Raw genomic sequence first — 25,839 nt, 5'->3', positions numbered from 1 at the left:
GAGAGAGGGAATGAGAAAAGGAGAAACTTTTTGAGGTTGGAAATTGAGGACGGTGACAATGAAGCAGACAGGAAGAAAAAAGAAAGCAGGTCTGGAAATGAAAAGCTCTCCAGGTTGAGGTGGTGGGTGGAAAGAAAACGGGGAGATGACAGAGGGTTAAGAGGCAGCGGCGGGCGTTTGTGCGAGAGAGACCGAAGCAATCTGGGCGGAGCAGGTGGCCGAGGCAGCCGCGGAGGAGGCCTGGTCTTTCCAGGTCTCCACCACGACAGTGGCAACTGGAGTGGATGGTAATCCACGCCCAGAGGATGCGCCCTGGCAGTGCGGGAAGACCTTAGGAAAACCAAGCAAGGACGGTAACTAGGATTGGGCTGTCCAGGCCCGTGAAATTCATGAAGAGGACTGACAACGGGTCCTGCTGCCGCCGCCGCTGCGACTGCGGCCGCTGCTGCCGCGCGTCCAGCCGGGCGCGCCACGCGCCCTACTGGTCCAGGGACACGGCGCGAACCTCACAGTCCTCACGGCAGTCTCCCGGCCGGGAACGACGGCATCCCGAGCCGTCCGGGAGCTGGGCAGCCGCGGCCGAGGAGGAAGAGGCAGCCGCGGCAGCCGCACCCTGGATGAGGTGAGAGCGGCGCGGGAGCCCCGGAGGCTGCAGACCGCACCGGGAGTGGCGGCGCCCTTTGCGCTGGTTAGGAGAACCGCTTTCGGTGCTGGGACCCACGGGCTGCAGCCCCGAGCGCTTGGGAAGGGTTGGCACAGGGTGACATTAGCTTGGAGCAAGTTGGAGGGCACGGCTGGGGACAGGGGGGTGATGGGGCTGGTGGCGGGGACAGGTCGGGGAGAGACAGTAGGGAGTTGCCTAGAAATACAGGTGTGGAGCTGGATTGTACCGGACTAAAGCTTAGGAAACCCAGTCTCTCCCCCAAGGTCTTTGCTTAACGTGTAGTCAACGGCTTTGTTGGTAGAGGTGAGATGGAAGGCCATGCCGGTTGGGTCGAGTCAAAGGAGAGATGAACACATGATTCAGAAGGCCATGCCAGGTTGGAAGCGCTAAGAATGGTAAAGAAGATAAAGGACCAGGAAATGTGTGTGGGTGTACAGTTGAAAGAGTACCCACTGCCTTATCTTATCCTTTTTTTCCCTCCCAATCTTAGATACAGACAGCAGGGTGGGGGTTGGTTCTTTCCTAGGCTACCTTGCTTCTCCTGCAGAGCTGGAGCCTTGCCTGTTGGCTGGATGACGCCCAGCAGGATGCCCCACCTAAACCCAGTCACTTCCGTTGCTCTGGCTTGGAAGACCAGACAAATTAGGCCCAAATTTTCTTCATGTAGCAGCAGCAGGATGAACGTCTGCCATACATACTATTTCTTTGGAGAAGAGACAGATTGTGCTGCTGACTTTTTGAAATAAACGTTTCCTTGTCAGAGCATCTTTTATGCGAAACTAGCACTCATAAATCAAACTACAAGGCAATAGTGGTTTCAGTATCTAAGCTGCCATTAACTAACTGGGATCTGAAAAAAGTTGCTTCATTTCTTTAGGCCTGTTTCCTATGCATAAAATCAGGAGTTGTGTCTTCTGAGTATTAATTACAGAACCAAATATTAATGGGATCTGTATTTTGTGCTCAAGATTATGTTTTATTTGTGAATGAGGAAACTTAATTTATTCACAGGCAACTGTATTTATTCATCACACTGTCCACTGTTTATTTGAGAAAACTGAGTCAGACTATTCAGTTAACAGTACTTAAAGGAATCACATTTCTATTAAGAAACTCATGATAAATGATTGCTTTTAAGAAAGAATGAAGCAAGAAGTATTCATTATTTGATTTTTTTATAAAGTGGAATTTTAGCCCAAACATAATTGCTTTTTTAAACATGTGTATCTATGGTGTGTTGAATATTTTTCACAGATTACTTTGAAATTTTTTTAAAGGCTGAAACAAAAAAAATTAATCTGAATATATATTTATAAGTTAAAGTTTCTTAACTACTTTATATATACTGGGGTGAACTCTTTTCATCAAAAGAAACATTACCATTGCAAAATTTTAAATGTGTCATGACTCCTTATCCTAAAGATGTGATTTTTCTTATTGTCTTTGGTAACAAAAAGTTTGTAGTGTTAGAATTAGTTCTCTAAATTGTGGTTTAATTGTTAAAATAGAAGGTATATGCTTTCATTATTTCCTTAATAGTTATTCATCTGACATGTCTCTACATTCATCTTAGTTGATGTGATGAGGCTTGAAATGTTTTTAAACATTTCAGGAATACTTAAATGAAACAGTGTCAGAAACTTCACTGAGGTTGGTGCTACTCTGACCCTCATTTAAAAATCAGTTCTCTAGGGATGTGCAACATACTTTTAAAAACATACCTGTCTTGGACTTCACTGGTGGCGCAGTGGTTAAGAATCTCCCTGCCGGGCTTCCCAGGTGGCGCAGTGGTTGAGAGTCCGCCTGCCGATGCAGGGGACGTGGGTTCGTGCCCCGGTCCGGGAAGATCCCACATGCCACGGAGCTGCTGGGCCCGTGAGCCATGGCCGCTGAGCCTGCGCGTCTGGAGCCTGTGCTCCGCAACGGGAGAGGCCACAACAGTGAGAGGCCCGCGTACCGCAAAAAAAAAACACAAAAAAACAAAAAAGAATCTCCCTGCCAATGCACGGGACTTGAGTTCAAGCCCTGATCCGGGAAGATCCCACATGCCGCGGAGCAACTGAGCCCATGTGCCACAAATACTGAGCCTGCGCTCTAGGGCCCGCGTGCTGCAACTACTGAAGCCCATCCACCTACAGCCTTGCTCCGCAACAAACAGAAGCCATTGCAATGAGAAGCTCGTGCACCGCAACAAACAGTAGCCCCCACTCGCCGCAACTAGAGAAAGCCCACACGCAGCAACGAAGACCCAAAGCAGCCAAAAAATAAAATTAAAAAAAAAAAACCCAAAACCAAGCAAACAAACAAAAACTACTCCATATTAAAAACAACAACAAAAAACAACAACCTGTCTTAGCTATAGTACTAGAGGTTTATGAGTATTAGTGGCTTGCACTTGGGAAGGAGTGTTTTTGGTATCCAATTTTCTAACTCCTAATCAACTAAAAATGGAAATAAGCAGCTCATTTTAATTCAGTATTTTTTTTTTTAATCAAGCAATGATGGTGGAGGCCAGTACAAAACTGGATGCAAAACTACCCTCAGGTAGTTGAGAATCTATAGTTCTAAACTCTGCTCACCTAACTACAGTATGGAAAAAGGGCTATAACAGTAAGATGGACTGTGGAAATAAAAAATAAATAAATACAAGACTACTATATAAACCTAGAATGGCAAATTACTAATTTATAATGAGGAGTCATCTTAGGGAACTAGACTCTCATTTTTAATTTAAGTGAGGTCTCTTGGCATACTTGCCACATTTGGAAGCCAAATTATAATCAAAAGGTTGTTTGTGAAACTTGAATTTAGAATAAGGAGAATTAATCAGTGAATTCTAAATTTTAAAAAAAAGTAATAGCTTCAAACAGAGTATCAAAGGATACAGATGGGTTCTTTCTTCCCTGGATGGTGAGTGGCATTAATGATCAACCTCTCTTCTCATGCTCACCTTCTTTTGTTTGCTGACATGTTATTTCTTCAGGTAGTGGTCTGTTTGGCTTGGGAATCTTTACGTCTGTTTCAAGTGTCTGCATATTTCTTCTCTGAACCAGTTTGTCTTCATTGTAAAGTTTAAATTCCAAATGGCAAGCTTACTTTCCTTAGGCAAAATTTATGATGGGGGTATAGGGAAGTGGGGCTGGGGGACCTTGTTTTAGCCCCTACATGCTGGTAATATGAACCACGTGGTTAATGGTAACTGGAAACGGCGCTAAGAGGCAGAGGATCAGAGAGGGCTTCATACACACAGGAGATGAACTTTTTCTGGCCTAACAAGGTAATGAAGCCAAGGTTGGATGGGAAGTAAATTTTATTTTATTTATTTATTTATTTTAACATCTTTATTGGAGTATAATTGCTTTACAATGGCGAGTTAGCTTCTGCTGTATAACAAAGTGAATCAGCTATATATATACATACATCCCTATATCTCCTCCCTCTCGTGTCTCCCTCCCACCCTCCCTATCCCACCCCTCTAGGGGGTCCCAAAGCACTGAGCTGATCTCCCTGTGCTATGTGGCTGCTTCCCACTAGATATCCATTTTACGTTTGGTAGTATATATATGTCCATGTCATTCTCTTAGGAAGTAAATTTTAGCAGAGGGATATGAGCAAAATGTATGGCCCTGGGAAAATGCCTTATTGAAATGAGACGCATGCTGTGATAGAACTTTTCTATAAGGATTTCATTCAAAGGTTTTCCTCTTTCAAGTATACAACTATTTAAAAAGAGGAATTAAGTGAGTTGCCAGATTATGGCAATGTGCCTCAATGGGCACTTGTGAAGCCTAGCAGATTGCACATTCTAGGTGGATAGCCTGGAACCAGCAGGCAACTATTGGAGGTTGGGGGTGGTGGGAAATCATGTCAAAGAAGGATCAGTATAGTTCTAACATCAAACTTCAACCATTGTGTCTCTTTAGCCATCTCTCTTTTTGTTATTTACTTTTTTCTTACTGCTTTATTGAGATGTAATTGACATACGGTAAACTGGGCAAATTTAAAATGTATAATTTGAAAAGTCTCAATATGTGTATCAATACATACCTGTGAAATCATCACACGTCCATCATCCTATAAAGTTTCCTTCTGCCCTTTTAAAATCCCTCCCTTCAGTCTCATCTTGCCCCAGTAACACAGGCAACCACTGGTCCTTTTTTCACTACATGATAGTTTGCTTTTTCTAGAATTTTATATAAATGGGATTATACAGCATGAACTCTTTGTTTTTGCCTCGCTTCTTTCACTCAGCTTAGTTATTTTAAGATTTATCCATACTGTTGTGGGTATCAATAGTTCATTTTCTTTCATTGCTGAGTAGTATTCCATTGTATGGATATACCACATTTAGTTTATTCATTCACCAGCTGTTGGGTTGCTTCCAGTTTTATGGCTATTACAGATAAAGCTGCTGTGAATATTTGTGTACAAGTCTTTGTGTGTACATATGCTTTCATTTCTCTTGGGTGAATTTCTAGGAGCAGAACAGTAGGCATATATTTAACTTCTTAGAAAATTGCCAAAATCTTTGTCAAAGGCATTTTACCTTTTACATTCCCAGCAGAGATGTATGAAGGTCCCTATTTCTCCACATCCTTGCTGACATTTGTTACTGTCTTTTTTTATGATAGCCATTCTAGTGAGTGTGAAATGGTATCTTATTATGATTTTGATTTGCAATTCCCATTGACTACATATATTGAACACCTTTTCATGTGCTTTATTACCATCTGTATATTTTTGGTGAAGTGTTTGTTGAAATTTTTGGCCCATTTTTTGTGGAGTTGTTTGCTTTTTTATTGTTAAATCTAAGAGTTCTTTATTCTAAAGACAAGTTTTTATTATATATGTACTTTGTAACTATTTTCTCCCAATCTATAGTTTGTCTTTTCATTTTAGTAACAGTATCTTTTGAAGGCCAGAAGTTTTTAAAATTCTGTAAAGGAAGTCCAAACTATCAAATTTTTTTTAAAGGATTTTGCTTTTAATGTTACATTTAAGACACCGTTACTTAACCCAAGGTCACAAAAATATTTTCCTATGTTTTCTTTTTCTTTTTTTTTTTTTACATCTTTATTCGAGTATAATTGCTTTACAATGCTGTGTTAGTTTCTGCTTTATAAGAAACTGAATCAGTTATACATATACATATGTTCCCATATCTCTTCCCTCTTGCGTCTCCCTCCCTCCCACCCTCCCTATCCCACCACTCTAGGTGGTCACAAAGCACCGAGCTGATCTCCCTATGCTATGCGGCTGCTTCCCACTAGGTATCTATTTTACGTTTGGTAGTGTATATATGTCCATGCCACTCTCTCACTTTGTCACAGCTTACCCTTCCCCCTCCCAATATCCTCAAGTCCATTCTCTAGTAGGTCTGTGTCTTTATTCCCGTCTTACCCCTACGTTCTTCATGACATTATTGTTTTCTTAAATTCCATATATATGTGTTAGCATACGGTATTTGTCTTTCTCTTTCTGACTTAATTCACTCTGTATGACAGACTCTAGGTCCATCCACCTCATTACAAATAGTTCAATTTCGTTTCTTTTTATGGCCGAGTAATATTCCATTGTATATGTGTGCCACATCTTCTTTATCCATTCATCCGATGATGGACACTTAGGTTGTTTCCATCTCCTGGCTATTGTAAATAGATCTGCAATGAATATTTTGGTACATGACTCTTTTTGAATTATGGTTTTCTCAGGGTATATGCCCAGTAGTGGGATTGCTAGGTCGTATGGTGGTTCTATTTGTAGTTTCTTAAGGAACCTCCATACTGTTCTCCATAGTGGCTGTATCAATTAACATTCCCACAAACAGTGCAAGAGGGTTCCCTTTTCTCCACATCCTCTCCAGCATTTGTTGTTTCTAGATTTTTTGATGATGGCCATTCTGACTGGTGTGAGATGATATCTGATGGTAGTTTTGATTTGCATTTCTCTAATTATTAGTGATGTTGAGCATTCTTTCATGTGTTTGTTGGCAGTCTGTATATCTTCTTTGGAGAAATGTCTATGTAGGTCTTCTGCCCATTTTCGGATTGGGTTGTTTGATTTTTTAATATTGAGCTGCATGAGCTGGTTGTAACTTTTGGAGATTAATCCTTTGTCAGTTGCTTCATTTGCAAATATTTTCTCCCATTCTGAGGGTTGTCTTTTGGTCTTGTTTATGGTTTCCTTTGCTGTGCAAAAGCTTTGCAGTTTCATTAGGTCCCATTTGTTTATTTTTGTTTTTATTTCCATGTCTCTAGGAGGTGGGTCAAAAAGGATCTTGCTGTGATTTATGTCATAGAGTGTTCTGCCTAGGTTTTCCTCTAAGAGTTTGATAGTTTCTGGCCTTACATTTAAGTCTTTAATCCATTTTGAGCTTATTTTTATGTATGGTGTTAGGGAGTGATCTAATCTCATACTTTTATATGTACCTGTCCATTTTTCCCATCACCACTTATTGAAGAGGCTGTCCCTTCGCCACTGTACATTCCTGCCTCCTTTATCAAAGATAAGGTGACCATATGTGCATGGGTTTATCTCTGGGCTTTCTATCCTGTTGCATTGATCTATATTTCTGTTTTTGTGCCAGTACCATACTGTCTTGATTACTGTAGCTTTGTAGTATAGTTTGAAGTCAGGGGACCTGATTCCTCCAGCTCTGTTTTTCGTTCTCAAGATTGCTTTGGCTATTCGGAGTCTTTTGTGTTTCCATACAAATTGTGAAATTTTTTGTTCTAGTTCTGTGAAAAATGCCAGTGGTAGTTTGATAGGGATTGCATTGAATCTGTAGATTGCTTTGGGTAGTAGAGTCATTTTCACAATGTTGATTCTTCCAATCCAAGAATATGGTATATCTCTCCATCTATTTGTATCATCTTTAATTTCTTTCATCAGTGTCTTATAATTTTCTGCATACAGGTCTTTTGTCTCCTTAGGTAGGTTTATTCCTAGATATTTTATTCTTTTTGTTGCAATGGTAAATGGGAGTTTTTCCTTAATATCTGTTTCAGATTTTTCATCATTAGTGTATAGGAATGCCAGAGATTTCTGTGCATTAATTTTGTATCCTTCTACTTTACCAAATTCATTGATTAGCTCTAGTAGTTTTCTGGTAGCATCTTTAGGATTCTCTATGTATAGTATCATGTCATCTGCAAACAGTGACAGCTTTACTTCTTCTTTTCCGGTTTGGATTCCTTTTATTTCCTTTTATTATCTGATTTCTGTGGCTAAAACTTCCAAAACTATGTTGAATAAGAGTGGTGAGAGTGGGCAACCTTGTCTTGTTCCTGATCTTAGTGGAAATGCTTTCAGTTTTTCACCACTGAGGACGATGTTGGATGTGGGTTTGTCATATATGGCCTTTATTATGTTGAGGAAAGTTCCATCTATGCCTACTTTCTGCAGGGTTTTTATCATAAATAGGTGTTGAATTTTGTCAAAAGCTTTCTCTGCATCTATTGAGATGATCATATGGTTTTTCTCCTTCAGTTTGTTAATATGGTGTATCACACTGATTGATTTGTGTATATTGAAGAATCCTTGCATTCCTGGAATAACCCCCATTTGATCATGGTGTATGATCCTTTTAATGTGCTGTTGGATTTTGTTTGCTAGTATTTTGTTGAGGATTTTTGCATCTATGTTCATCAGTGATATTGGCCTGTAGTTTTCTTTCTTTGAGACATCGTTGTCTGGTTTTGGTAACAGGGTGATGGTGGCCTTGTAGAATGAGTTTGGGAGTTTTCCTCCCTCTGCTATATTTTGGAAGAGTTTGAGAAGGATAGGTGTTAGCTCTTCTCTAAATATTTGATAGAATTCTCCTGTGAAGCCATCTGGTCCTGGACTTTTGTTTGTTGAAAGATTTTTAATCACAGTTTCAATTTCAGTGCTTGTGATTGGTCTGTTCATATTTTCTATTTCTTCCTGATTCAGTCTCGGCAGGTTGTGCATTTCTAAGAATATGTCCATTTCTTCCTGGTTGTCCATTTTATTGGCATAGAGTTGCTTGTAGTAATCTCTCATGGTCTTCTGTATTTCTGCAGTGTCAGTTGTTACTTCTCCTTTTTCATTTCTAATTCTATTGATCTGAGTCTTCTCCCTTTTTTTCTTGATGAGTCTGGCTAATGGTTTATCAATTTTGTTTATCTTCTCAAAGAACCAGCTTTTAGTTTTATTGATCTTTGCTATTGTTTCCTTCATTTCTTTTTCATTTATTTCTGATCTGATTTTTGTGATTTCTTTCCTTCTGCTAGCTTTGGGGTTTTTTGGTTCTTCTTTCTCTAATTGCTTTAGGTGCAAGTTTAGGTTGTTTCTTCAAGATGTTTCCTGTTTCTTTAGGTAGGATTGTATTGCTATAAACTTCCCTCTTAGAACTGCTTTAGCTGCATCCCATAGGTTTTGGGTCATCGTGTCTCCATTGTCATTTGTTTCTAGGTATTTTTTGATTTCCTCTTTGATTTCTTCAGAGATCACTTCATTATTAAGTAGTGTATTGTTTAGCCTCCATGTGTTTGTATTTTTTACAGATCTTTTCCTGTAATTGATATCTAGTCTCATAGCATTGTGGTCGGAAAAGATACTTGATACAATTTCAATTTTATTAAATTTACCAAGGCTTGATTTGTGACCCAAGATATGATCTATCCTGGAGAATGTTCCAGGAGCACTTGAGAAAAATGTGTATTTTGTTGTTTTTGGATGGAATGTCTTATAAATATCGATTAAGACCATCTTGTTTAATGTATCATTTAAAGCTTGTGTTTCCTTATTTATTTTCATTTTAGATGATCTGTCCATTGGTGAAAGTGGGGTGTTAAAGTCCCCTACTATGAATGTGTTACTGTCGATTTCCCCTTTTATGGCTGTTAGTATTTGCCTTATGTATTGAGGTGCTCCTATGTTAGGTGCATAAATATTTACAATTGTTATATCTTCTTCTTGGATCAATCCCTTGATCATTATGTAGTATCCTTCTTTGCTCTTCTGTATTTTAAAGTCTATCATGTCTGATATGAGAATTGCTACTCCAGCTTTCTTTTGTTTTCCATTTGCATGGAATATCTTTTTCCATCCCTTCACTTTCAGTCTGCATGTGTCTCTATGTTTGAAGTGGGTCTCTTGTAGACAGCATATATATGGGTCTTGTTTTTGTATCCATTCAGCCAGTCTGTGTCCTTTGGTGGGAGCATTTAATCCGTTTACATTTAAGGTAATAATAGATATGTATGTTCCTATTCCCATTTTCTTAATTGTTTTGCGTTTGTTATTATAGGTCTTTTCCTTCTCTTGTGTTTCTCGCGTAGAGAAGATCCTTTAGCATTTGTTGTAAAGCTGGTTTGATAGTGCAGAACTCTCTCAACTTTTGCTTGTCTGTAAAGGTTTTAATTTCTCCATCAAATCTGAATGAGATCCTTGCTGGGTAGAGTAATCTTGGTTGTAGGTTTTTCTCCTTCATCACTTTAAATATGTCCTGCCACTCCCTTCTGGCTTGCAGAATTTCTGCTGAAAAATCAGCTGTTAACCTTACGGGGATTCCCTTGTGTGTTATTTGTTGTTTTTCCCTTCTTGCTTTTAATACGTTTTCTTTGTATTTAATTTTTGACAGTTTGATTAATATGTGTCTTGGCGTGTTTCTCCTTGGATTTATCCTGTATGGGACTCTCTGTGCCTCCTGGGCTTGATTAACTGTTTCCTTTCCCATATTAGGGAAGTTTTCAAGTATAATCTCTTCAAATATTTTCTCAGTCCCTTTCTTTTTCTCTTCTTCTTCTGGGACCCCTATAATTCGAATGTTGGTGCATTTAATGTTGTCCCAGAGGTCTCTGAGACTGTCCTCAGCTCTTTTCATTCTTTTTTCTTTATTTTTATCTGCAGTATTTATTTCCACTATTTTATCTTCCACGTCACTTATCCGTTCTTCTGCCTCAGTTATTCTGCTATTGATCCCTTTTAGAGTATTTTAATTTCATTTATTGTGTTGTTCATCATTGCTTGTTTCATCTTTAGTTCTTCTAGGTCTTTGTTAAATGTTTCTTGCATTTTCTCGATTCTTTTTCCAAGATTTTGGATCATCTTTACTATCATTATTCTGAATTCTTTTTCAGGTAAACTGCCTATTTCCTCTTCATTTGTTAGGTCTGATGGGTTTTTATGTTGCTCCTTCATCTGCTGTGTGTTTTTCTGTCTTCTCATTTTGCTTATCTTTCTGTGTTTGTGGTCTCCTTTTTGCAGGCTGCAGGTTCGTAATTCCCGTTGTTTTTGGTGTCTGTCTCCAGTGGCTAAAGTTGCTTCAGTGGGTTGTGTAGGCTTCCTGGTGGAGGGGACTAGTGCCTGTGTTCTGGTGTATGAGGCTGGATCTTGTTTTTCTGGTGGGCAGGTCCTCGTCTGGTGGTGTGTTTTTGGGGTGTCTGTGGACTTATTATGATTTTAGGCAGCCTCTCTGCTAATGGGTTGTGTTGTGTTCCTGTCTTGCTAGTTGTTTGGCATAGGGTGTCCAGCACTGTAGCTTGCTGGTCATTGAGTGAAGCTGGGTGTTGGTGTTGAGATGGAGATCTCTGGGAGATTTTCGCCATTTGACATTATGTGGAGCTGGGAGGTGTTTTGTGGACCAGTGTCCTGAAGTTGGCTCTCCCACCTCAGAGGCACAACACTGACTCCTGGCTGCAGCACCAAGAGCCTTTCATCCACACGGCTCAGAATAAAAGGGAGAAAAAGTAGAAAGAAAGAAAAGGATAAAATAAAGGTAAAATAAAATAAAGTTATTAAAATAAAAAAATAGTTATTACGAAAAAAATTTTTTTAAGTAAAAAAAAAAAAACGGACGGATAGAACCCTAGGACTAATGGTGAAAGCAAAGCTATGCAGACAAAATCTCACACAGAAGCATATACATACGCACTCACAAAAAGAGGAAACAGGGAAAAAATAATAAATCTTGCTCTCAAAGTCCACCTCCTCAATTTGGGATGATTCATTGTCTGTTCAGGTATTCCACAGATGCAGAGTACATCAAGTTGATTGTGGAGATTTAATCCGCTGCTTCTGTGGCTGCTGGGAGAGATTTCCCTTTCTCTTCTTTGTTCGCACAGCTCCCGGGGTTCAGCTTTGGATTTGGCCCTGCCTCTGCGTGTAGGTCACAGGAGGGCCTCTGTTCTTTGCTCGGACAGGACGGGGTTAAAGGAGCCGCTGATTCGGGGGCTCTGGCTCAGTCAAGCCGGGGGTAGGGATGGGTGTGGAGTGCGGGGCGAGCCTGCGGCGGCAGAGGCCAGCATGATGTTGCACCAGCCTGAGGCGCACCGTGCGTTCTCCTGGGGAAGTTGTCCCTGGATCCCGGGACCCTGGCAGTGGCGGGCTGCACAGACTCCTGGGAGGGAAGGTGTGGATGGTGACCTGTGCTCACACACAGGCTTCTTGGTGGCGGCAGCAGCAGCCTTAACGTCTCATGCCCGTCTCTGGGGTCTGCACTGTTAGCTGCGGCTCGCGCCCATCTCTGGAGCTCCTTTAAGCAGCGCTCTTAATCCCCTCTCCTCGCGCACCAGGAAACAAAGAGGGAAGAAAAAGTCTCTTGCCTCTTTGCCAGGTCCAGACTTTTCCCCGGACTCCCTCCCGGCTAGCCATGGCACACTAACCCCTTCAGGCTGTGTTTAGTCGCCAGTCCTCTCCCTGCGCTCCAACTGAAGCCCGAGCCTCAGCTCCCAGCCCCGCCCGCCCCAGCGGTGAGCAGACAAGCCTCTCGGGCTGGTTAGTGCTGGTCGGCACCGATCCTCTGTGCGGGGAATCTCTCCACTTTGCCCTCCACACCCCTGTGGCTGTGCTCTCCTCCGTGGCTCCGAAGCTTCCCCCCTCCACCACCCACGGTCTCCGCCCGTGAAGGGGCTTCCTAGTGTGTGGAAACCTTTCCTCCTTCACGGCTCCCTCCCACTGGTGCAGGTCCCATCCCTATTCTTTTGTCTCTGTTTATTCTTTTTTCTTTTACCCTACCCAGGTACGTGGGGAGTTTCTTGCCTTTTGGGAGGTCTGAGGTCTTCTGCCAGCGTTCAGTAGGTGTTCTGTAGGAGTTGTTCCACGTGTAGATGTATTTCTGATGTATCTGTGGGGAGGAAGGTGATCTCCGTGTCTTACTCTTCCGCCATCTTCCCCCTCTCTCCCTCCTATGTTTTCTTCTAGAAGTTTTATAGTTTCATGTTTTACATTTAGGTCTATTATCCATTTTGAGTTAACTTTTGTATCTAGTATATGGTATTGATCAAGGTTCTTTTTTTCGCATGTAGTGTTGTTCCAACACTGTTGAGAAATCTATCCTTTCTCCATTTAATTGCCTTAGCACTTTTATTGAAATCAATTGACCATATATATGTGAGTCTATGTCTGAATTTTCTATTCTGTTCCATTGATCTATTTGTCTATCTTTAGACCAATATCATACTATCTTGATTACTATAGCATTGTAAATCTTGAAATAATGTAGTGCAAATCCTCCAATTTCATTCTTCTTATTCAAAATTGTTTGGGTTATACTAGGTTCTTTGCATTTCCATATAGATTTTAGAATCCACTGGTCAACACAGACAAAAGGCCTGCTGGGAATTTGAATGGGATTGTATTGAAGTCTATATATTTAATTTGGAGAGAATTTGATATTTTAACAATATTGAGTCTTCTGATCCATAAACATGGTATATCTCTTCATTTATTTAGGTCAGTGGCTCTCAACTGGGGACAATTATGCCTCACAAAGGACGTTTGACAGTATCTGGACACATTTTTGATTATCCTAACTCACAGCAAGGGTGATACTGGCATTTAGTAAATAGAAGTCAGGAATACTGTCTAATAATCTACAATACATAGAACAGTTCTAACAATGAAGAACCATCCAGCCCAAAACATCAATAGTGAGTGAGGTTGAGAAACCATCATTTAGTCCTCCTTTACTTTTTCTCAACACTGTTTTATGGTTTTAGCATATAGAATTTACATATCTTATGAGACACATGCTTAAATTCTTAATAACTTTAATTCTATTATAAATGATAATATCTTTAAAATTTCAATTTCTGATTATTCATTGCTAGTTTATACTGTTTTTTGTATACTCATCTTATATCCTGTAGCTTTGCTAAATTCACTATTTAGTTCTAGTAGATTTTTTGTAGATTCCATAGAATTTTCTACATAATAGTTATGTCATCCACACAAAGAGAGGAAGAGGGAGGGAAGGAAGAAGAGACAGAGAGAGACAGAGAGACAGTTTTACTTCTTTCTTTCCAATCTCTATGTCTTTATTTATTTATTTTGCCTTATTGCACTAGCTAGCACCTCTAGTACAAAGTTGAATTGAAATAGTAAAAGCAAACATACTTTGCCTTGTTACTGATCTTAAGAGGAAGGCATTCATTCTTTTACCATTAAGTTTATACCTGTAGGTTTTTCATAGGTACTTTTCATCAGATTGAGGAAGTTCTCTTCCAGTCATAATTTTCTGTGAGTTTTCATTAGGAATGGATGTTTGATTTTACCTCTGATGAGATGCCTATATCATTTTTCTTTTTTATTCTATTAATATGGTAAATTACATTGATTGACTTAAGAATATTAAAATTAGCGTTGAGTTCCTGGAGTAAATCCCACTTAGTCATGATATACTATCCTTTCTATATTGTTGGATTAGAGCTGCTGAAATTTTGTTAAGAATTTTTGCATCTATGTTCAGGAGGGATATTGATTTGTATTCTTCACTTGTAATGTCTTTGTCTGGATTTGGTATAAGGGTAATGTTTTCCTCATAAAATGAGTTGGGAAATATTCCTTCTTCTTCAATTTTTGGGGGAGAGTTTGTGGAGAATTGGCACTATTTCTTCCTTAAATGTTTGATAGAATTCAAAGGAAAATTATTAGCATAATGTCTTCAAGGTTCATCCATGTTGTAACATGTGTCAGCATTCTGTTCTTTTTTAAAGGCTGAATAATATACCATTGTATGTATGTATCACATTCTATTTATCCATTCATTCACTGATGGACATTTGGGTTGTTGCTGCCTTTTGGCTATTGTGAATCTTCTATGAACACTGGTGTACAAATACCTGCTTTCAATTCTTTTGAGTATTTACCCAGAAGTGGAATTGCTGATTTATGTGGCAATTCTATGTGGAACTCCCATACTATTTCCTATAGTGACTGCACCATTTTACATTACCAATAGTGCACAAAGGTTCTGATTTCTTCACATCCTCACCAACACTTGTTATTTTCTGTTTTTGGGGGCTTTTTTGTTTTAGTAATAGCCATCTTAATGAATGTGAAGTGGAATCTCATTGTGGTTTTGATTTTCATTTTCCGAATTATATTTTCTAAGGTTTCACATTTACTCACATATTTCCCATTTCCAGTTTTCTTTATTAGTTTGCTTAGATCTAGATTTCAATCTTGTATCATTCCCCTTCTGCTTGAAAGAATTTCTTTAACATTTCTTTTTCTTTTTTTTTTTTTTTTTGCGGTACGCGGGCCTCTCACTGTTGTGGCCTCTCCCATTGTGGAGCACAGGCTCTGGACGCGCAGCCTCAGCAGCCATGGCTCACGGGCCCAGCCGCTCCGTGGCATGTGGGATCTTCCCGGACTGGGACACGAACCCATGTCCCCTGCATCGGCAGGCGGATTCTCAACCACTGCGCCACCAGGGAAGCCCTCTTTAACATTTCTTATTCTTATTGTGCAGATAAACTGTTGGGGAATCCTTTCAGATTTTGTGTGTCTGACAAAGTGTTTTTTCCACCTCCATGCTTAAAAGATATTTTTGCTAGTTATCAGGACTGACTACATAATTTGTGGGGCCCAAAGCAAAATGAAAATGTAAAGCCCTCTGTTCAGAATTATTAAGAATTACAAGCCATCAACATCAGAATATTAGGGGAATTTCCTGGTGGTCCAGTGGTTAGGACTCAGCACTTTTACTGCCAGGGCCTGGGTTCAATCCCTTGTTGGAGATCTAAGATCCAGAAAAAAACCAAAAACCAAAAAACAGCAGAATATTAAACCAAACACAGTCTTTTTGAGCATAGTACTGTGTGACTATACAAGTTGCACATGCAAGAAGACTACTCTGCTAGTTATAGAATTCTAGGTAACATTTTTTTTCAGTCCTTTAAAGATGTTGTTATGCTATCTTTTAACTTGCAATTTTTCTGATGAGAATTCTGCTCTCATTCTTATCTTTTTTTCCTCTGTACATAATGGAGGTTTTTTCCTCCTGAATGTTTTAAAATTTTTCTCCTTTATCACTGATCTTAAGCAATTTGATTACAATGTACCTTGGTGTAGTTATTTTCATGTTTCTTGTGCTTTGGCTTTGTGGAGCTTATAGTTTTCATTAAAATTGGACAATTTTTAGCCATTCTTTCTTTGAAAATTTTTTGTCACTCCTTCTAACATTTTTCCTTTGGGAACTCTAGTTACACATGTATTAGACCACTTGAATTTTCCCCACAGATCACTGATGCTTTGTTCTTTTTTAAAAGTCTTTTTTCTCTTTGTTTTATTTTGGATTATTTTTATTTGTATGTCTTCAAGTTCACTAATCTTTTCTTCTGCAGTGTCTAAATTGCTCTTAATCCCATGCAGTGTATTTTTCATCTCAGATACTATCTTTTCATCTCTAGAAGTTTGATTTGTGTCTTTTAAAAAAATAACTTCCATATATTTTATTTAACTTGGTCAATCTTTATTTTACCTTCTTGAATATATGGAATGTTATAAAAATGGTTTTAATTCTAACATCCATGTCAGCTCCTAGTATGTTTCTAGTGATTGACGTGATTGATTTTTCTCTTCATTTTGAATAGTGTTTTCCTGCTTCTTTGTATACCTGGTAATATTTGATCAGATGCCACATATTGAGCATTTTATTGTTGGATTCTAGATAATTTTTATTTCTGTAATTATTCTTGAGCTTTATTCTGGGACATAGTTAAGTTGCTTCAAAATAGTTTGACCCTTTTGGGTCTTGTTTTTAAGGTTTGTTAGGTGGAACCAAAGATACATTTCATAACTTTCCCCTTTACTGGGCTGATACTTCTTTGAGTACACTACCCAATATTCCATGAATTATGAAATTTTTTTCTACTTCTGTTGCTGGAAAAACAAACTCTTCTCATCCTGTATGAGCCAAGAAGATTGTCCCTCTGATTCTCTTATATGGTTCTTACCCCAGCCTTAGTTTCCTCATACAAATATGCTGATCAGTACACAGCTGAATACTCAAGGGGGTTGCTTTGCAGATCTCTGGAATTTTCTCTCTTTTTTGGTACTCTGCTCTATGAACTCTTGCTACCTTGGCCTTCCCGAGTTCCTAGCTTTATCTCAACCTAGGGAGATAACTAGGCTCTGCCTTGGCTCCCTCTCTTACCACTACCAGCTATAAACTCTCTCCAAGAAGTAAACTAGGGCAGTTCTGTGCCTCACTTTGTTTCTCTTTTCTCTGGGATCACTATCTGTGTTGCCTAATATCCAGTGTCTGAAAATCTTTCTTTCATATATTTTGTCCAGGTTTTTAGTTATTCCTATCAGCGGTGAGTGGTAATAAATATTGACCCTGTTACTTCATGCTGTTTGGAAGTAAATGTGGCTTTCTAGTTATCTTTTAAATTGCATTTTTAAACCCTGGCTATACATTTGAATTACTTAGGGAGAGTTTTAAAAACTTATGTACAGGCTCCACTCCAGACCAGTTAAATCATACTCTTTCAGATTGAGGCCCTAGCCTCATGTACAAAAGCACTCATGTACAGCAAGTTTAGAGAACCACTGAATTAAAGAACTGTTGCATTCATAAATAGTTCTGAGAGACTTTTGTGTTCTGTCACTCCAACTAAGACACAAAGGTGGTTAGGTTTTTGTTTTTGATAAGCAGTGTGGAGCTATAGAAGGTTTTAAAGCAGGGTAGTGATGTACTTAGATCTTTGTTTTAGAACCATAAGTGTGACAACTGTGTGGGAGATGGAATGAAGTGGGTTGAGTGAAAAGAAGGGATAACTAAGAAGCTGTTACAAGTGGTTTGGGGTCTGAGGTTACGAGGGCCTGAACTTAGGCAGTGGTAGCAGGAATGCTGAAGAAGGGATAGATTTGAGAATTTCTTTTTTTTAATTTTAATTAATTAATTTTTCATTTTTGGCTGCATTGGGTCTTCATTGCTGTGCACGGGCTTTCTCTAGTTGCAGTGAGTGGGGGCTAGTCTTCATTGTGGTGCTCAGGCTTCTTATCGTGGTGGCTTCTATTGTTGCAGAGCACAGGCTCTAGGCACATGGGCTTCAGTAGTTGTGGCATGCGGGCTCAGTAGTTGTGGCACAATCAGTAATTTCAGCACGCAGGATCTAGGGCGTGTGGGCTTCAGTAGTTGTGGCTTGCGGGCTATAGAGTGGAGGCTCAGTAGTTGTGGCCCACGGGTTCTAGAATGCAGGCTCAGTAGTTGTGGCGCACGGGCTTAGTTGCTCCATGGCATGTGGGATCTTCCCGGACCAGGGCTCGAACCCATGTCCCCTGCATTGGCAGGCAGATTCTTAACCACTGTGTCACCAGGGAAGCCCCTAGATTTGAGAATTTCTGAGGTAGAATTGGTGGCACTTGTTGATCAATGAAGTATGGGAAATGAAGAAGAGGGAGGAAACAAGAATTACTCTTAAATTTCTAGGTCAACTATGGAATGATTACTAATGTCATCTACTGAGAGAAAATATGGTAGGAGAAGTAGCTATCAGGGAAATGAATTACTTTCATGTGGGACATCCAAAAGGAGGTGTCTTGCAGAACTGTATCCTGACTGCAAAATCTTTCTGGGGCATAAAAGAGAGAAAACATTTAAGTGCATATCTTTTGAGTGTGTTGTATGGTTTTGAACAGATGTTCAAAAGATGTATCGTTCTGCTTTTATTTGATTTAGGTTAATATTAAAATCTGTTTGCATTTCTTAGGCATACATCAGTCTACGTTAAAGTAAAGTAGGTGGCTTCTGGATGACAAGATATTACGTCAGGGATTAGTGCAAACATTTGTTTCTCTGTCTTTTTTTTGGCTTTTTTTTTTGGAGGGGGGAGCATTTACTCATTCCTCCTTTCTCTGGACAATAACTCTACATCTCCTTTGGAGAATTACCCTTTTTTTTTTTGCCATTGCTTTATTAAAGTCTTATGCGATGGTCTATTAAGGTACCCTGCCCTCTTCTAGATAGATGAGGGTAATGAGACCCACACTAGTATAACCTGACTCTCTGCATGGACATCGCATCTTCTTGGAGCAACACAAGAGTAGAAAAAATGGTTGGGACCAATTGGTTTCTTCTTGCTACCTGAGTTCTTATTGCTTCCCCTGCTTCTGTCCCTTCTGAACCCTTTTTTTTTATTTTGAGTTTTCAACTGTTCTGTTGATTCTGTGGGTCTCCCCTTCCAGTATCCTTTTTTTAGAAACTAAATTTAGCCAAATTTAGTTCTGGTGAGGAGATAGACAGTAAACAAGTAAATAAATATACAAATAAAATGATTTCTAATGGTAATAAGGCTTACAAGGAAAATAAAGTAGAGTTATTTGTTAGAAAGGAATGGAGGCAGATGATGGGAGAGGCTCAATTGTAAAAACCTTAAGGTAGGAATAAGCTTGGTATGTTTGAGCAACACAAAGAAGACCAAGGCAGCTGGAACATGCTAAACAGAAGGAGAATGGCAAGAGATAAGGGGGATGAGGTGGGCTGGGCTAGGTCACCTGAGACCTTGTAGGCCATAGTAAAAAGTTGATTTTATTCTAAGGACATTGGGAAACCAAGGAAGGGTTTGAAGCAGGAGCATGATATGATCTGGAAAATGTTTTAAAGTATCACCCTGCTATTGTAAAACAAACTTTAGGAGTGAAAGAGTGCTTCTAATAGCAGAAGCAGGGAGGCTGCTTTGAAGACTATTCCAGTAAGTAGTACAGATATAAGAAAATGGTGATTTAAATCTTGGTGCCAGCAGTGGGGCTGGTAAGAAGTGAACAGATTCAGAATGAGTTGGAGGTGGAGCCAACAGGATTCCTTGGTGTATTGGATGAGGGGAATGAAGTTTAAAAAGGAGGTATCACAGGCCTTTTAAAAAAGAGTAATTTAACTCTAAAATTGCTCTAAAAATTAAGTCTATAAACAGAAAATAATTTTAATGTCAGTTTAAAAAGAAAGAGAGTAATTTTTCCTCACAGTCTCAGGAATTAGTTCAGGGATGGGCACTGACTCAAGTTAGTGCAGACAGGATTCTTCAGGAACCTTCTGAAAGTGGCAACCTTTCTTCTAATGGATGTGAACCTGAAGAAGAATGTAAGCCTGGGCCTGCTGGCAGATAACTTGCTACCTTGCAGACACTGAAAATAAAACCAGCACAGAAAATAACTGACAGAGGAGAGAGAAAACTCCATTTTTGGAGTCTCTGTATTAAGCCGTATTTGAAACCTCTGGTTGAGGTTTTTGCTTAACCTTAGTTGAAGTTTTATCCCCACTCAGTATGGGAGTGGTGGTGTTTAGGTGAAGGGACAAAAGAATGACAGTCACACCCATATAGAAGACCCTGGATAATGTAAAAAATACCTTCACAGAGGGTTGTGTATGTTGACAAATGGTGGTAGTGTTTATGGTGGGAAGGTGTAGCAGGCAGGGAGATGTTTGCCTCAGGACACTGCAACCTCTTCTTCAAGTTACTTGTTCTCTCAGTCTTGTTTGCCAGAACATACTCATAAGTATAGGGGATTTGTACTAGATCTCACAGGAGTTCCAAACAGAGTTCGTGATTTAGATTTTTGATCACGGACATCCATGGCAGCAACATTAATATTGTTATTACATGTATAATTTACATTATTAATAATATTTATTGAGTACTGGCTACATGCCAGCATTATACATATCTTAAGCAATGTACAAGCATAAGCTCATTTAATCCTCACTACAATTCTGTGAGAAAGATGCTATTATTATCCCTGCTTTTTTAGAAAGCTTAAATGATTTGACAAGATCACACAGTTATGAAGTGGTAGAGGTGGTACTCAACTGGCAGGTACTAAATTTTTGTTTCATGTGCATTAGAGTCATTATTTTTCTTCATCTTGTATGCTTTAAATTCTTTTTCCTTTTAATGGCCCTAGATCTGCTTTTCCTTAAAAAACAAATCAAAACAAACAAAAGCAACAAAAAACCTTTGATAGAACTTAGACGAAAAATGGTTTGGTCTCCAAATTAGCATAACAAGCGTGAAATGTCATCTGTTTTAAAATAATAAACGGCATTACTAAAATCTGACCTTGTGAGGATTTGCTTTCAATTCATATGGCAAAATGCCTGAAGGTCAACACAGAGAAATGAATGACCTGTTTAAAACAAAAGGAAATGTACCTAGACATGAGTGAGAGTCTATCAAAAAAGCATCAGATAGCTCCATATTCAGGTTAATAAAATTGGGTGAATTGCACATTTCAAAAGAGAATCTGGGACACTGTGCAAATAACAAAGACTTAAAGCAAACTGGGCTCACTGCCCAGAACAGTGGGCACATGTGGGGGGCTTTTCTCCACTGTGTGTGTGCTCATGTACACCCACATTTAACCATACAACACTCGCCAGAGAAAATGGAACCAATAATAGAATTGTCAACATGAACAAGTATACAAACAGAAACAATACCATATTTTGGCATCCTTTTAGTCTCCCTAATATTCCAATCTATAACATCTTTTTGCCTCATTGCTATATAAATCTTGACTTTGGAATCTCCAACTAAATATTGAAACTAAAATGTACAGCTTTATTGTTGTTTCAATAAGAAGGCATTTCATGGATTTCACATATCTTCTAAAAGAAAAAAAAATGTTCTTGGTAGTAATTAAAAGCACATCTGGAAAGAGAATGCTTAGGCAGTATATTCTACAGAATGGTCCTACAAAAGTACTACTTATCATTCCCTTCATTTTCACCATAAATCTACTTTCCAGTTGTGCAGCCTTAAATAAATGCTCTGAATTCCTTGTCCTTCTTTACTGTAAAGAGAATAGCTTCTTTGTGAGTGGGAGGGCTGGATCTCTAACTCTACAGCATGACCTTGGATTGAGGGAAGGTTCAGGAATCTGTGTATCAGTTATCTATTGCTGCATAGAAAATTACCCCAAAACTTAGGGACTATGATGGTTAATTTTATGTGTCAACTTGACTGGATCACAAGGTACCCAGATGTCTGGCTAAACATTATTTCTAAGTGAATCTGTGAGGGTGTTTCCAGATGTAATTAGCATTTGAAATTAGTAGACTGAGTAAAGCAGATTGCCCTCCCCAATGTGGGTAGGCACCATCCAATCCACTGAGGACCTAAATAGAACAAAAAGATGGAGGAAGGGAGAATTTGTTCTCTCTCTCTGCCTAACTACTGAGCTGGGATATTAGTCTTTTGACCTCAGACTGGGACTTATACAGTGGACACTCTTAGAACAACACCATTGAATTTCTGGGGTTTCCAGCTTCCAAAAGCAGATCATAGGATTTCTTAACCTCCATAATAACATAAGCCAATCACTTATAATAAATCTCTTTCCAATACCAAGAGTGTGATTACCAAGGATTATTGGGGGCCCTCTTAGAGACTGGCTACCACAGTCTGCATCCGTTACCTGAACTCCTGGAAATTAGAGGAACAACAGTGTTTATTCCTTCCCTTCCTTCCTTCTAGAATGAGACTATTACAAATCAAGCACAAAAATCAAGGAGGAGCATAACCAGAGCTGAGGCTAAAGATTATGCCAAGCTATGTATGTCCTATTAAAGATTTTTGACCGTATCTTCAGCACAATAAAAACCTCAGACTCTGCTAGCTCAGTCAGCTCTCCAAGCATCTCTGGAAGGTATTGCTGGCAGTGACCGGCTCTGGCTGTCTTCTTGGATGCCTTAGGGTTGAGGGAATTGATTTCTGAGTAGACAGTGTAACTTGTTTGCAGCATAAGAGGGGGACTGGTTGGGGAGCTCTGCCTTAGATAACCTATTGGGAGACCACGCTGTACATGTAGTTTAGTTTCTAATATAAATTAGCAAAGCTGCTTTCAGATTGGTCAGGGCTTGGGAGAGCCAGAAACTGGGGGAATATATGCAGTTTAAATAATTATTAATAGTGATATTAATAAAAGTAATAATTATTGATTTTTAAATTATTAACTTTCACAATCACTTTTCATTGTTGCATCATTTCACTCTTGAAGTAATAACTAAAATTTTATGTTTGAAGGATTCCCAGAATTTCAACATGTAAATCATATAAGGAGATTTTCACTCCAAATAATACCTTGAATACTTACTTGTATCTGAGAGTGATTGTTCAGATATTAACAAAAATCTAGATGGCATACTTTATTTGTACTACCGGCATGTTATGCTGATTAGCTATTATGGGGACCCACATGAGCACAAGTTCAGAGATGTAAGAAACAATATGAAGTCAGCATTCAGTTGTTGTGTTTGCCAAAGCCAAAGCCAAATAGCAGATTTTGGCTCAATGGCAATGCCAAATTTTGATACATCTCTAAGTTTCATACCCTCTTTTTACTCTTCTAGTTTGACACAGGGGCTAGTTTTTCTCAGCCTTCAGCTTCAGCTCTGCAGTGGCTGCAGCTGTTTTCTCTTTTCCTTGCTTCAGTGAAACCTTAAAAGACTCTCACCTCCCTCCTTTTCAGCTGGCCCTCAAGACTTCCCTTCCCTTTACCCCATCCTCTCAGGACAGTTCCCTACTCGCTCTGTGGATGTCAAGGAGCACCAGAGGCAAGGGCCAATCCCTAAAAAGAAAGCTATTGGAAACTGAGCTAAAACGTCAGGCCCTGCCTTCCATGAAAGAAAACTGGAAGCAGAGTCTGGCCCTCGGTGAAGGAGCTGTCAAGAACCTGGCAAATGGTTCAGCTCTCCAGGTTAATCTTCAGAGCTATGACTCTAACATCCTGTCCAAAGAGTAGGTTTTTTTTTTTTTTAAAAAATTTGTACAAGGGACCCAAGACTAGCAAGACAGGCTGTCCTTGTGAGGCCGCTGTAGGTAGAGAGGAAGAAGGAAGGCCTGAGTGCCTCACCACTAGGAGCCAGGCAAACCACATGAAGGAACATGCAAATGCCTGGTGCGTACAGAAGGCCTGGCAGGTAACATAGATGTTGAAGCAAGTCAGGTGTAGGACCATATGTAGGGGGAGTGTTGGTGACTGTGATTACCTGGACCTTTCATGTCCCAGCTAATGGCCAAACAAGATACATTGTAAGGCTGAGTCCGTAAGATAGGTTCTGCCAGCAGGGGCACCTGTAGGTGGTTTGCACTGTCACACCATCAGCTCTGGTACTCACGCGTGAGCAGCTCTTGCCAAAGGAGAGGCTCCAGTTTGATGAAGTTTCCTAAGCAGCTGGAATTCATTACAGCCTTTATGGAGGAGGTAGCGTGGCTACTTTGATTTCCCAAGCCAACTGCAGTTCATGTGACAGAAAGACTAAAGGTGAGGCAGATTTGGTTTTTGAGTTGAGTGAGCAGGTACCTCAAACTCAGGGTTTTCTTAAAAAGGATAGGTGCTTGAAAATTCCATCCTAGTTATATTAGCAGCAACTCATGAGGTAAACTGTTCTTTTTTCCCTCTTCCACCATCTCCCCTTCTCATCTGTTCTGTCATCTCCCTGATGCCCTATAAAACCCAGAAACGTTCCCTTGAGCCTTAAAACTATTCGGGAAGGAGGTTGGAAGAGCTGGCCTTGGCTCATATAGTCACTTTTGCCCTGTGGTGTCTTAAAGGTACCGCCTGATACCTGGCAGTTCATTACACACAGAGAGCTGTTGCCAACAAGGTCAGCAGAACACAGCATTAGAGAGTACCGATTTGGCTCTTGTCACACCACCTGGGATGAACAACAGGGTGCTGGCCAGAGTGGAGCAAGTAAGGCGCTCACTGCCAGGATTATGCACATGCAGATCCTGTCTTTATTTAAGATTTTGACATTTTGTTCATTATGGATTTTTTGCAATAATTTTATTTTTTAAAATATTGCATTTCAATATTGCATTTGTCTTGATTACCGAGCTTTTGACATCTTTTAAAATTTGTACCACAGGTGACTACCTCCCTCCCCTCACCTTAGGTCCAGCCCTGAACTCCTTCACGGTTGAATCAAAAGCTTGAACCAATTGTCAGCCCATCAGTACCAGGAAATTTCTGGCCTTGATTTTTCCCTCCCTCTATCTCCTGAGAATTTACCAAAGCCAACAAATAGAAGATGCAATAATTCTTTTCTTTATATCACAACCTTTGATTTAGAGTCAGCTAGTATTTCTATACCTATTGGTATATCACAGACCTAGCCTAAAAATGGGAAATACTTTTTGTCTTATTTAAAGATTATTTTAGTTGAAAAGAATCATAGTGGTTAAAGTTGGGTGTGTTTGTCCTTTTACTGAACTGATATGATCTAGAATGGGATTAACTCTTATGGCCACTCTACTCACGTGAACTTTGCAAGGATAAAGGACTGTTGGGGTATGCTCAGTTTTTGTCTAGGATTGCCAGATGTTTGATATTGAACTCCACAGCTCAGTATTTTGGCTTCTTATATGCTAGGATGAAAATGAAAACAAAAGTGCATATACAAATGAGGGATTTTTCTCATTAAAATGTTTTCTTGATTGTATGAGTCTTTCTGAGGCTGTATCTCAATATTTCTGAACCCTTGCCAGCTGGAAGAAAGGACAAACAGCTGTTCTAAACTGCCAAGAAATTTACTTCCAGTAGTGCCAAGTGTAGAAGAGGGAATTTGTCTCTGTTGTATATTTCGCCTTTGTCCTTGGAGTGATTATTTTGATGAGCCCTCTTGGTTGTGCAGATTTAAGCCAAATAGCTACCAGGGAGAGCTCCTGATATTAATTAAGTAACAATGCAAATACATCAATCAGATTCTGTTTAATAGTGACAAAAGCTGACCTAGGAGAGCGAGTATATTCTTTTACATAATCGCAGTAATTTAATAATTTTAGTTATTCTTAGGAGATACACACTGAAATATTTAGGGGTGGAGTGCCTGCATCTTTCATATGGTTCATCAGTAATTGTGTGTGAGGGAGAGAGAGAAAACAAATGTGGCGAAATGTTAACAATTGGTGAATCAAGTGAAGGAT

At 39.6% G+C, this 25,839-nt stretch overlaps 1 protein-coding gene across 1 annotated transcript in view; it reads left to right on the top strand.

Moving 5' to 3' along the window:
* The first annotated feature begins 363 nt into the window (after positions 1-363).
* PDE4DIP (phosphodiesterase 4D interacting protein) overlaps positions 364-25,839 on the top strand; it is a 223,359-nt gene continuing 197,883 nt past the window's right edge. Inside the window, exon 1 of the mRNA XM_060139207.1 lies at positions 364-622. Coding sequence (XP_059995190.1) covers positions 390-622 — 233 coding nt within the window. The 5' untranslated portion in view covers positions 364-389. The remainder of the gene's footprint in view (positions 623-25,839) is intronic.

The sequence above is a fragment of the Lagenorhynchus albirostris genome, chromosome 2 (assembly GCF_949774975.1).
Source record: "Lagenorhynchus albirostris chromosome 2, mLagAlb1.1, whole genome shotgun sequence".
In the NCBI taxonomy this organism is placed as follows: domain Eukaryota; kingdom Metazoa; phylum Chordata; class Mammalia; order Artiodactyla; family Delphinidae; genus Lagenorhynchus; species Lagenorhynchus albirostris.
The sequence above is the reverse complement of the archived record's forward strand: the minus strand, read 5'-3'. Positions and strand labels throughout refer to the sequence as shown.